General features: G+C 39.5%; 1 protein-coding gene across 15 annotated transcripts in view; it reads right to left on the reverse strand.

Moving 5' to 3' along the window:
- The window catches only part of ADGRL3 (adhesion G protein-coupled receptor L3), a 1,180,558-nt gene that overhangs the window by 517,999 nt on the left and 648,748 nt on the right, over positions 1 to 13,811 (reverse strand). For all 15 annotated transcript variants that reach the window (XR_012754627.1, XM_075352554.1, XM_075352542.1 and 12 more), the window contains 2 exons: positions 11,954 to 12,019; positions 9,104 to 9,406 (listed from right to left, as the gene is read on the reverse strand). Coding sequence is in view for 14 of the 15 variants with exons in the window: in XM_075352554.1 (XP_075208669.1) it covers positions 9,104 to 9,406; positions 11,954 to 12,019 (369 nt within the window). In the remaining variant the exon portion in view is untranslated. The remainder of the gene's footprint in view (positions 1 to 9,103; positions 9,407 to 11,953; positions 12,020 to 13,811) is intronic.

Consider the following 13,811-nt stretch of genomic DNA (forward strand, 5'->3'; position numbering starts at 1 on the left):
GTTGCCTCCACCATGTTTTACAGAGGATGTGGTGTGCCTTGGATCATGTGTCATTCCCTTTCTTCTCCAAACTTTTTTCTTCCCATCATTCTGGTACAGGTTGTTCTTTGTCTCATCTGTCCATAGAATACTTTTCCAGAACTGAGCTGGCTTCATGAGGTGTTTTTCAGCAAATTTAACTCTGGCCTGTCTATTTTTGGAATTGATGAATGGTTTGCATCTAGGTGTAAACCCTTTGTATTTACTTTCATGGAGTCTTTCTCTTTACTGTTGACTTAGAGACAGATACACCTACTTCACTGAGAGTGTTCTGGACTTCAGTTGATGTTGTGAACGGGTTCTTCTTCACCAAAGAAAGTATGCGGCGATCATCCACCACTGTTGTCATCCGTGGACGCCCAGGCCTTTTTGATTTCCCAAGCTCACCAGTCAATTCCTTTTTTCTCAGAATGTACCCGACTGTTGATTTTGCTACTCCAAGCATGTCTGCTATCTCTCTGATGGATTTTTTCTTTTTATTCAGCCTCAGGATGTTCTGCTTCACCTCAATTGAGAGTTCCTTAGACCGCATGTTGTCTGGTCACAGCAACAGCTTCCAAATGCAAAACCACACACCTGTAATCAACCCCAGACCTTTTAACTATTTCATTGATGACAGGTTAACGAGGGAGATGCCTTCACAGTTAATTGCAGCCCTTAGAGTCCCTTGTCCAATTACTTATGGTCCCTTGAAAAAGAGGAGGCTATGCATTACAGAGCTATGATTCCTAAACCCTTTCTCCGATTTGGATGTGAAAACTCTCATATTGCAGCTGGGAGTGTGCACTCTCAGCCCATATTATATATATAATTGTATTTCTGAACATGTTTTTGTAAACAGCTAAAATAACAAAACTTGTGTCACTGTCCAAATATTTCTGGACCTAACTGTATATATATGTCTACATCCTAGTAAATATATCCCCCATCCTGGAATATATGTCTCCCCTCCTGGAATATATATCCTTCATCCTGGTACATATGTCTACCATCCTGGTATATATGTCCCCATCCTGGTATATATTTCAATCTCAGACAGCAGGATTTAACACGCACCAGCAGGGAGTGCCTCATTCCCCACTCTCATTGACGCTCCCATTACGTGATCGGAGGGCGCCCATGGCTTGTCATGACAGGCAGGAATCAGTTCATGACCCCTGTGCCTGTTATGGCTGTTTTCATAGGATATCATGATTTCTGCTATACTGAGTGGTGCTGATACACTGCTCTGTATAGCAGAAGTCATCACATGATCACAACTTCATGTCCCTTAATGAGACTAATAAAAACAGTAAAAACTAAGCAAAAATAAAAGGTTTTAAAAATGTGAAGAAAATAAAAAAAGTTCAAATCATCCCAACTGAAAATAAAACAATAATACTAAAAAAACAATACACATATTTGGTATTGCTGCATTCAGAAATGCCCAATCTATCAGAATATAAAATAAATGAACCAGATCGGTAAACAGCCTAATGAGAAAATAAATCAAAACACAAGAACTGCAGGTTTTTGGCAGCTGCAACAACAGAAAAAAATGTAATAAGAAGCGATCAAAACACTGTATATACCCCAAATAATTTCAATAAAAACATCAGCTTGTGGCACAAAAACAAGCCCTCACGCAGCCCCATTTCCTAAAAACTGAAAACATTACAGCTCTCAATAAGACACAAGCAATAATTTTGTTTTCAAAATTTAAAAATGTATTTTTATCACTTAACAAAAACTATACATGTTTGGTATCTACGCAAACATATTGACCTGAATAATCATACTGCCAGGTCAGTTTTATGGTAAAATGAACACTGTAATTAAAAAAACAAAAAAAAATTGCAGAATTTTACTTTTTTTTCTATTTCACCACACTTGGAATTTTCTCCTCTTTCTATTTCATTATATAATAAAATGAATGGTGTGATTCAAAAGTACAATTCATCCCACAAGAAAACAAGCCCACATATGGCTTTATCGATAAACAAATTAAAAAGTTATAGTTCTTGGAATAAGGGGAGGAAAAATAAAAGCGTAAAAACAAAAAATCATCTGGTCCTTAAAGGGGTTAATAGATTGGTCTGCGCAAGTGCACTACAGTCATATGAAAAAGTTTGGGCACCCCTATAATGTTAACCTTTTTTCTTTATAACAATTTGGGTTTTTGCAACAGCTATTTCAGTTTCATATATCTAATAACTGATGGACTGAGTAATATTTCTGGATTGAAATGAGGTTTATTGTACTAACAGAAAATGTGCAATCCGCATTTAAACTAAATTTGACAGGTGCATAAGTATGGGCACCTCAACATAAAAGTGACATTAATATTTTGTAGATCCTCCTTTTGCAAAAATCACAGCCTCTAGTCGTTTTCTGTAGCTGTTAATGAGTTCCTGGATCCTGGATGAAGGTATATTTGACCATTCCTGTTTACAAAACAATTCCAGTTCAGTTAAGTTTGATGGTCGCCGAGCATGGACAGCACGCTTCAAATCATCCCACAGATGTTCAATGATATTCAGGTCTGGGGACTAGGATGGCCATTCCAGAACATTGTAATTGTTCCTCTGCATGAATGCCTGAGTAGATTTGGAGTGGTGTTTTGGATCATTGTCTTGCTGAAATATCCATCCCCTGCATAGCTTCAACTTCATCACTGATTCTTGCACATTATTGTCAAGAATCTGCTGATACTGAATTGAATCCATGCGACCCTCAACTTTAACAAGATTCCCGGTGGCGTCATTGGCCACACAGACCCAAAGCATGATGGAACCTCCACCAAATTTTACTGTGGGTAGCAAGTGCTTTTCTTAGAATGCCGTGTTTTTTTGCCTCCATGCATAACGCCTTTTTGTATGACCAAACAACTCAATCTTTGTTTCATCAGTCCACAGGACCTACGTCCAAAATGTAACTGGCTTGTCCAAATGTGTTTTTGCATACCTCAGGCGACTCTGTGGCGTGCTTGCAGAAACGGCTTCTTTCACATCACTCTCCCATACAGCTTCTCCTTGTGCAAAGTGCCCTGTATTGTTGATCGATGCACATTGACACCATCTGCAGCAAGATGATGCTGCAGGTCTTTGGAGGTAGTCTGTGGATTGTCCTTGACTGTTCTCACCATTCTTCTTCTCTGCCTTTCTGACATTTTTCTTGGCCTGCCACTTCTGGGCTTAACAAGAACTGTACCTGTGTTCTTCCATTTCCTTACTATGTTCCTCACAGTGGAAACTGACAGTTTAAATCTCTGAGACAACTTTTTGTATTTTTCCCCTGAACAACTATGTTGAATAATCTTTGTTTTCAGATCATTTGAGAGTTGTTTTGAGGAGCCCATGATGCCAATCTTCAGAGGAAATTCAAAAAGGAGAACTACTTGCAAGTGGCCACCTTAAATACCTTTTCTCATGATTGGATACACCTGCCTATGAAGTTCAAAGCTCAATGAGGTTACAAAACCAATTTAGTGCTTCAGTAAGTCAGTAAAAAGTAGTTAGGAGTGTTCAAAACCATAAATTGATAAGGGTACCCATACTTATGCACCTGTCAAATTTAGTTTAAATGCAGATTGCACATTTTCTGTTAGTACAATAAACCTCATTTCAATTCAGAAATATTATGAGTCCATCATTTATTAGATATATGAAACTGAAATAGCTGTTGCAAAAACCCAAATTGTTATAAAGAAAAAAGGTTAACATTAATAGGGGTGCCCAAACTTTTTCATATGACTGTATATGCTCTCAACAGCCTACACACAGGATTGTCTGAGGGAAGTGTGATGTCTGCAGCATTCTTCATAGATGTACTACTAGAACCAATATAACTATATCGATATAATACAGAACCAAGATTACTGCAAAGACAAGGTCACAGAACCAAGTTTAATACATATAACCAAGGCAAGCTTACTATATACAGTCAATATAAAATGTCTACACAAAAAAGTATTAGGTTTTTACCATGTAACAAAATCACTTTTAGAAGAATTATTTGATTTGAGAACCTTTTTTCCATTTTAAATGCCACACATAATGGAACTGCTCATAATTCTATTCACCTTGGCTAAAGCCCCAGAGTTCCAGCCACTGAACAACAGCCCCAAAGCATAATGCTGCTCTAATATGCTTCCCTTTGGGTATGGTGTCCTTTTGGTCTTACATAGTGCTGGCTTTGTACCAAGCATAACTTTAGAAATTATAACCAAAAAGATCAAATTTTGTATCATCATGCCATAACATGTTTTCTTCTTGCTTTTGGTAGATCTGATGTAGGTTTTAGCAAAAAAAAAAGCAGCCTTCCTTGCCAAATTCTTTTTGTTTGTTTTTTTTCAACAATTTTGGGTGGTATCCAGTTCTAGGTAATATTACCTTCTTCACAGTATTTCATGTTAAATCCAATACCTTGGAGATTTTTTTTGTATCCTTCTCATGACCGACAACTTTCAACATTGAGATCCCTTTGCTGTGTTGTAAGCTGATTACAGACCATGGCTTTTGCTCTACAATGCATCTAAGAAAATGTAATAAAAGTCGTACTAGGGCAGCTATACTTTATATAGGGTAAAAAGCCATCTGATAGTAGGATCAACCCTGCTAAGCCATCTATATGGACATTTAGATCATAGTAAGTTGAATAAAATGATACCTTGCTATAGAGTGACAAGAAAAAGGGTAACAATTCTTTTAATATTTGACTTTCAGGCTCCATATCTCACCATTCACTATAGCTTTGGAAGTGAGACTACCTTAATTTTATTGAAAATCATCTTGGCTATCATAGAAAAATTTGACTTGCATCTATTTAGCATATCAATAATTCTGTAGATTCTTGTCTTGTCACTGCATTGTTACTGTTTTACTCCTTAAAATCTAAATCGGAATTTATATTATTCTGCTAGTATTTTCTAACTTCACCTTTGGCTTTCAACACTGCCTGGATATTCTCTCAGTCAGAAACAAGTATGTCTCGACTGAAATCTGATACCTGGTCTCTTCTATACGTTCCCAAAGTTGGTGCATACTGATCAACTCACTTAGCTATGTAAGAGGAAAAAAGAGAAGAAAAAAAAAAGAGAGAAAACCGGGCACAGCTGTTCTTGCTGGTAGATTGTGGCTCCTGGAGCCTTCCTCTGTCGCTGAGCAGCAGGTGCACAATCCAGAGCAAAGAGTCCATGTAATGAATCCAAAAAGAAGAGGACAATGGCAGCACTCATGGAGCTTTAACAGCGATATTTTATTTCAAGAGGACGGGTACATGTGGAGGGGGAGGTGAGGAAAGGCTATGAGTGTCAGATGATAGTAGCCATTTCACACGTCTGTGCTTCGGCGGGTCCTAAAGCACAGATGTGCGAAATGGCTACCGTCGTCCAACGCTCATAGTCTTTCTTCATCTCACCCTCCACATGTACCCGTCCTCTTGAAATAAAATATCACTGTTAAAGCTCCACAGGTGCTGCCATTCTCCTCTTCTTTTTGGATTCATCACTTAGATATGTATTTTTTCTCAACTCTACCCACACGTGTTTGATTGGATTGAGGTCTCTGGAGACTGTGGGGGCCAATATACCAACTTTACTTCATTGTCATTAAACCATTTTTTTGCCAAACTCGACTTCTGCTTCGTGTTGTTGTCCTGTTGGGACACAATGTGGTCCTTTTCATACCCAAAATACTCAAGTGTATGAAGTAACACATAGGGGTACTTTAGGCGCTGCGACATCGCTGCCGATATATCGTTGGGGTCACATCGTTAGTGACGCACATCCGGCACCGGTAGCGACATTGCAGAGTGTAACACAAATGAGCGACGATCAACAAGCGCAAAACCGTGCAAAATCGTTGCTCGTTGACACGTCGTTCTTTTCCATAATATCGGTGCTGCTGCAGGTACGATGTTGTTTGTCGGTCCTGCGGCAGCACAGATCGCTATATGTGATGCCGCTGGAACGACAAACATCTCCTTACCTCCGTCCACCGGAAAAGGAGGAAGTAAGGAAGTGGGCGGCATGTACCGGCCGCTTATCTCCTCCCCTCCTTTTCTATTGGGCGGCGGTTCAGTGACGCTGCTGTGACGTCGCTGTGATGCTGAACGAATCGCCCCTTAGAAAGGAGGCGGTTTGCCGGTCACAGCGACGTCGCAGAGCAGGTATGTGCATGTGATGCTGCCGTAGTGATAATGTTTGCTACGACAGCGATCACCACATATCGGCCGTGCGACGGGGGCGGGTGCTAAAATGCTCGACATCACTAGCAATTGCAAGCGATGTCGCAGCGTGTAAAGCCCGCCATAGACCACAGTATTGAGACCACCATTAATCTTGGTCAAGTATCCAAGGACTTTAGCTGTGAAACAACCCTATATTATCAGGCTTCCTCCACTGAATTTCACAGTTATTTCAATTATTTATCTAGTAGCCTTTTGTTCTTTTGTTTCTTCCAGACCTATTTGCACCCATCAGAGCCTAGTCTATTGACTTTCATCTCGTCTCGCCAAATCAGCCATTTCCAATCTTCTACTGACCAATATTCATACTTTATTGTAAACTCGTGCCAACGCTTCTTATGATGATATTGGAGTTGAGGCTTCTTCACTTTTTTTGGGGTCAGAATTCCAGACTTGCGTAATGTGCGTTACATGGACGTCTGTGATTTCACTATTATGAAGCATACGAGCCACCTCCACTACATTAAATGGATGGCTGAACTTCATTTCTTATTCTTCCAACTGTCATAGCGATCACTATTGATGAGCTGGATGATGCTGTTGTTCTTTCTTGGTAAATCTTCATGGCTGTTCCTCGATTGGAAACAGTGACTTTTGCTTGGGAATCAACCTAATAACTCACTGAGCTATTAGGGAATGTGAAAACAGGTTTTAATTTAAATTATACAGGAAGAAATAGATTTTCCCACCACCAAAAGCAAAACAGTAACAATGGAGTAACATGGCAAGAATCTGCATAATGAATCATATACTAAATAGTTAGTTGTAAGTAAACTTTATGTATGAGTTAGCCAAGATGATAGTCTATAAAATGAAGGTAGTCTTATGCTCAATGCTGTAGTGGATAGTGAGATATGGAGCCTGAAAATCAAACATTGTTATCCTTTTACTTATCACTGTAACTACAGTATGTATCAAGCTTGATTCCAGTACCATATCTATGTAGCAAGTTTGGTGTTAGTACCATTTCTACGTAATATGCTTGGTTCCTGTACCATATCTATGTAGTGAGCTTGGTGTTGTTCCTGTATCTATGTTGTAAGCTTGCTTCTCTTCCCATATCTATGTAGTAACCTTGCTTCTGATCTTCTATGCATGGTTGTTGTACTGTTACAATGTAGTAAGTTGAAAGTGTTACCACATCTATGTTGTAAAACTTGGTTCTAATATCGTATGCTTGGTTATGGTATCATAAATATTTAGTAAGCTTTTTTTAATAGCTCAATCAGGTATCAGGGACAACACGTGCATGGTCAAACACAGTCTTACCTTTCTTATACACCTGCCACTACTAATTGACTGGTGCTTTCGGCTTGCCCCAAGCTAAAATTTGACAACCAGTCCCTGCTTACAAGCATATAAAATACAATGTCTTCCAAAGACCACCATATGAATTAGTTGAGAAAATCTCTTATCCAAAAGATCCCTTTCAGTGGAATTTTGGTTTGTTGTTTCAAAATGATCTGCTGTCGATATCTGGCATCGGCTAAGGTGCTGACATCACGCTGACAGTGAGCCTCTGCCAGTGTAGATAGCACATCTCATTCAAAGCCATTGAGCTTATTAATCACCTGGAATATTGCCGACACACCACAGTCAATACCAGAAACCGGGAGCAGCAGCATAGACTCACCAGAGGAGGAAGATGTTTTGAAAAGGAACAACCCATTTAAATATCATTCAGCAGATACCGTATTTTACGGCGTATAAGACAACCTCCAACGTTTCCAGTTAAAAGATAGAGTTTGGGATATACCGTATATAATGGAGTATAAGCCAAGTAATGTCCCCATTGTATAGTAATATCCTCTGCAGTAATGAGCTTATTGTTTATTAATGTACCCATCCTTGTCCCCTTCTTGTAGTAATGAGCCCATTGTTAAGTATTGCCCTCATACCGGTCCCCTTCTTGTCCCCTATTATGCCGTTGTTTGCACACAATAAACATTATTCTCACCTCTTCTCCATTCCCGCGGTGCCTTCAGCTTTTTCTTGTAGACCGCAAGGCACATAGACCCCTCCGTGATAGCGTCCGATACACGAGCTGCTGTCTGCCATCATTGCGGTGCCGTAAAGCATTCAACTGCAGTAAAGCGCTATCAGCAGCGGCCCCGTGTATGTGATGTAATCATGGAGGAGTGCTTCTTGGAAACCGCAGACCCATAGACCCCTCCATGATCGCATCCTGTACACGGAGCCACCATGCTTTAAGGCACCGCAAAGCATTCAACTGCAGTAAAGCCATGACGGTAGCAGCGGCAATGACCCTGTGTACAGGACGCTATCGCAGAGGGGTCTGTGTGCCTTGCGGTCGGCCAGAAGAGACTGAAGACGACACAGAAACGGAGGAGAGGTGAAAATAATGTTTATTGTGTGTAAGAAAGGGACCGGTAGGAGAGCATTACTAAACAATGCGCTCATGCAGCACTGTGCACCGCCGTATAAGACGACACCCGGCGTTTAAGACAACCCCCGACTTTTGAGAAGATTTTCAGGGGTTAAAAAATTGTCTTATATGCCGGAAAATATGGTAATTCTGCGGCATGTCATCGGGAATTTTATAAAGATTGCAAACTTTTTATACTGTTTTTCCTTACAAGTCAAATCTCGCACTAAAAGATGCAATGTAGTCTGGATTCCCATATTATTTGTATTTCTACAGCTGCGTAAACCAGTATGCAAGCTGTACAAGTGCTACAAGTATGCATTTATACTGTCATAATGAGTGAACAATGTGCTTCTGTCAGACACTTCAATTTCCCAGTATTACAGCCAGGGGACAGCTCTAGCTCATGGCAAGTTATACAAATGTAATTGAGTAGAGATAAGCGACACTTACCAACAGTCCCTAACGGACATGGCTGTTTTGCTGTTTGTCCTTGTCGAGTTTTAAACCACATGATCTCACGTGATACTATAGCCTCACAACTCTCTATGCCAACTGCAGGCAGCTGTGATGAACTTGGCGTAGATCTCGTAGTAACTTCGGCGGGAATTTCAGTGGTTGGAGATAGCGTAGATGTGTTTCTTCGAGGTACTATTGTTGCAGTTGTTGTTTTTAATGTGCTGGTAGTTGTAATCCGATAAGTTGTTGAAGAAATGGTTGTACTAGCTCCACTGTATTGACGTGTTGGATAAAGTTCTTAAAAAAATGGATCAAAACATACAATGTTAATGACTGTGTTTCCAAACCATCTAACAAAACAACTTTACATTCTCCAAAAGACTCTGTATGCATCACATAAATATAATAGTGAAGACGAGGAGACTGGCTTAGTTATTCAAGAGACTCGGCTCCCTTGATCATGTCACCAATACAACCTGTGTTTAAAACAGAAGTGGAGCTGGCAGCAGTACTAGAGGGGTCAGAAAGAGTATAATTTGACGTTCGTTAAAAGTATACAAGGTAATTTATTTTTTTATGAACAATAACTAATATTTCAATGTCATTGAGCAAGCTAATGGACAACCTACATACACATTTTAAAAGTCTGATCTGAGTATGAACCTATCGGCCCCCATTCATTACTGCATCTGCTGCTTTTGTACTAGTTTTTTGCGTTTTATGCCTGTTTTTAATCTGCTAAGGATACCAAAAAACACAATGGTCTGTCCTAGTGCATTTATATCATATACATAACACCTACAAATAAAATGCACTGGCAATGTATATATATATATATATATATATATATATATATATAAATATAGGAATTTTATTGGAACAATTCAATTAAAAAAAAATTCTTTAAAAGAATAAGTAGGAGAGTTATACCTTGGTGAAACAATTCCCATAGGATCCCATAGCGTATAAATAAATCTATGTTCAATAGATCAATATAAAGTGCAAAGTGCATATGTGAAATAGATTAGGGTAATACAGTTTGTACAGAAAGTATTCACACTCCTTTAAATTTTTCACTCTTTGTTTCATTGCAACCATTTGGTAAATTCAAAAAAGTTCATCTTTTTCTCATTAATGTACACTCTTCACCCCATCTTGGCAGAAAAAAAACAGAAATGTAGACATTTTTGCAAATTTATTAAACAAGAAAAGCTGAAATATTACTTGGCCATAAGTATTTAGACCCTTTGCTCAGACACTCATATTTAAGTCACATGCTGTCCATTTCCTTGTGACCCTCCTTGAGATGGTTCTACTCCTTCATTGGAGTCCAGCTGTGTTTAATTAAACTGATAGGACTTGATTTGCAAAGGAACACACCTGTCTATATAAGACCTAAGAGCTCATAGTGCATGTCAGACCAAATGAGAATCATGAGATCAAAGGAACTGCCCAAGGAGCTCAGACACAGAATTGTGGTGAGGCACAGATCTGGCCAAGGTTACAAAATAATTTCTGCAGTACTCAAGGTTCCAAAGAGCACAGTTGCCTCCATAATCCTTAAATGGAAGAAGTTTGGGACCACCAGAACTCTTCCTAGACCTGGCTGTCAAGCCAAACTGAGCAATTGTGGGAGAAGAGCGTTGGTGAGAGAGATAAAGAAGAACCCCAAGATCACTGTGGCTGAGCTCCGGAGATGCAGTAGGGAGATGGGAGAAAGTTCCACAACGTCAACTATCACTGCAGCCCTCCAACAGTCGGGCCTTTATGGCAGAGTGGCCCAACAGAAGCCTCTCCTCAGTGCAAGACATATGAAAACCCACATAGAGTTTGCAAAAAAACACATGAAGGACTCCTAGACAATGAGAAATATGATTCTCTGGTCTGATGAGACGAAGATAGAACTTTTTAGTGATAATTCTAAGCGGTATGTGTGGAGAAAATCAGGCACTGCTCATCACCTGCCCAATACAATCCCAACAGTGAAACATGGTGGAGGCAGCATAGCATCACGCTATGGGGGTGTTTTTCAGCTGCAGGGACAGGACGACTGGTTGCAATTGAAGGTAAGATGAATGCGATCAAGTACTGGGATATCCTGGTAGAAAACCTCTTCCAGAGTGCTCTGGACCTCAGACTTGGCTGAAGATTCATCTTTCAATAAGACAATGACCCTAAGCAAACAGCTAAAATAACAAAGGAGTGACTTCACAACAACTCTGTGACCATTCTTGATTGGCCCAGCCAGAGCCCTGACCTAAACCCAATTGACCATCTCTGGAGAGACCTGAAAATGGCTGTCCACCAACGTTCACCATCCAACCTGACGGAACTGGAGAGGATCTGCAAGGAAGAATGGCAGAGGATCCCCAAATCCAGGTGTGAAAAACTTGTTACATCATTCCCATGAAGACTCATGGCAGTACTAGCGCAAAAGGGTGCTTCTACTAAATACTGAGCAAAGGGTCTGAATACTTATCACCATGTGATATTTCAGTTTTTCTTGTTTAATAAATTTGCAAAAATTTTCGACATTTCTGTTTTTTTTCTGTTAAGATGGGGTGCAGAGTGTATATTAATGAGAAAAAATAAACTTTTTTGAATTTACCAAATGGCTGCAATGAAACAAAGAGTGAAAAATTTAAAGGGGTCTGAATATTTTCCGTACCCACTGTATCACCTTCTGCAAACTGTCAGCCAAGAAACTATTATTTCACACAAGCTGTATTGGTGGCAGAGTGTGGATGTTATTTTACTACCTTATACAACTTCAAAGTCATGTCTGTGTTAAACATTTTCTATACATGCATTGTAAAATGTAATAAATAAAATGAACTGACTTACCTCGAGGTGCAGCTCTTTCAATATTAGAATCAATGTGATTGGAGGGAACATTGTAAGAAATGTGACCTAAGCGAAAAGAAAGTTTTAAACAATTATAGCACATGTACAGCTAAATATATACATAAAGCATACATGTTATATGTACAATTTATGAGTCTAATTGAATATAAACTGAACCACTAGCAAAGCCTGTTTTCAGCTTCTTGACACAAGCCTATTTTCCAAATCTGATAAGTACCACTTTATACAGTAATAAGTTTTGAATACTTTTACAGATCTCAGTGATTCTGAAAAAAAAATTTCATGACACATTGTACTTCTAGATAGTGATGAATTTACAGTAGGTCAATAAAATTTGCGTATATTTTTTAAAAAAATATTTACAATGGAAGGAAGAAAAGGGTTAATCTCCTGTGCCACCAAACCAGTCCAGATGATGTAGATAAAAAATGATTTAATGGTCAATACGTTTCAAAGCCCTCAGAGGCTTCTTCATTAGGACAATCATTTACCAGGTATACCAGGTCAGATAGTTTGACTCTCCTCTTGTCAGTAGAACTCTTTTTCAGAAGGTCTTGTATTGGGGTGGTCACCGGACGAGGCTCCACTTCTTTCCCTTTCTCCTTCGCCCTTTACCGCTCTATCTAAACTTTCCCTTTCTGTTTTTCTTTTCTCCGCCTTTCCTTTTTTTTTGTTTTTTCACATTGTCTAATAATGTGTTTTTTGTATAAAGCTCTGCAAATTTAGCACGGAACTGTTTATGTGGAAGTCGCAGTTTAGTGCAAATAATAGAGACATTCGTTGAAATTTTTATATAATTAGGGGAGTATTGTTTCTCTCCTTGATAATTGTTCATAGATGTCCATAAATGTTTCATCATTTGGAGATGCTTTTTTCAAATGATTAAAATTTGATTTACAAAAAAAAAAGTTTAGTAGCGATTTTCATATTTTCAAGAAAATGTACAGACCAATTCAGTTTTGATGTGACTTTAAGGAGCTTATATGTATGTAAGAAAACCCACAAAAATGATACTATTTTAAAAAATGAAAAGTTGTATTTTTTTCAAGCTTTAGCCTCAAGTTTTTCATTTTCAAAAGCTGTAATAAGAAAGAATGTTAAAGTGAACCTGTCAGGTACAATATTCACCCAGAGCCACGAGCAGTTCTTGGTGCATATTGCTAATCCCTGCCTAACCTTCCCTGTATACACTAACATAGATAAAGATCTATAGAAAAAGTATTTCTAAATATCTTTTATCTTATGCTAATGAGCGAGTGGACTAGTCCCAAGGGCGTTATATCCCCTGACTAGTTTGTCCTCTTAGCATGGTAGCACGCCCACAGGGGTGTACTAACATGCTATTCAATGCAGCATCACCAGCGTACCTGTGTTTGCTGTGACTGCTTTCCTCAATTCGGGGCGTTTCTGGTCGTGCGCAGTAGACCTGTTACGGTTGCTGCGAGCACTGGAGACTATGTCCAGATTTCTTGCTACTGCACATGTGCGAGCGCTGGAGACTAAGTCCAGATTTCTTGCTACTGCACATGTGCGAGCGCTGGAGAATAAGTCCAGATTTCGTGCTACTGCACATGTGCGAGCGCTGGAGACTAAGTCCAGATTTCGTGCTACTGCACATGTGCGAGCGCTGGAGACTAAGTCCAGATTTCTTGCTACTGCACATGTGCGAGCGCCGGAGACTAAGTCCAATCTTGGAGCCATTGCACATGTGCGGGTGACATCATCGCTGACACGAGGTCACATGTCTCTGACACCTTCTATGCCGATTGGTCGCTGGTCATGTGCTTGTGACGTCTTGCTCGCTGATAGGCCAGCATGACGTCACTCCTGTCGTTCT

The sequence above is a fragment of the Anomaloglossus baeobatrachus genome, chromosome 1, assembly GCF_048569485.1.
Source record: "Anomaloglossus baeobatrachus isolate aAnoBae1 chromosome 1, aAnoBae1.hap1, whole genome shotgun sequence".
Taxonomy (NCBI): domain Eukaryota; kingdom Metazoa; phylum Chordata; class Amphibia; order Anura; family Aromobatidae; genus Anomaloglossus; species Anomaloglossus baeobatrachus.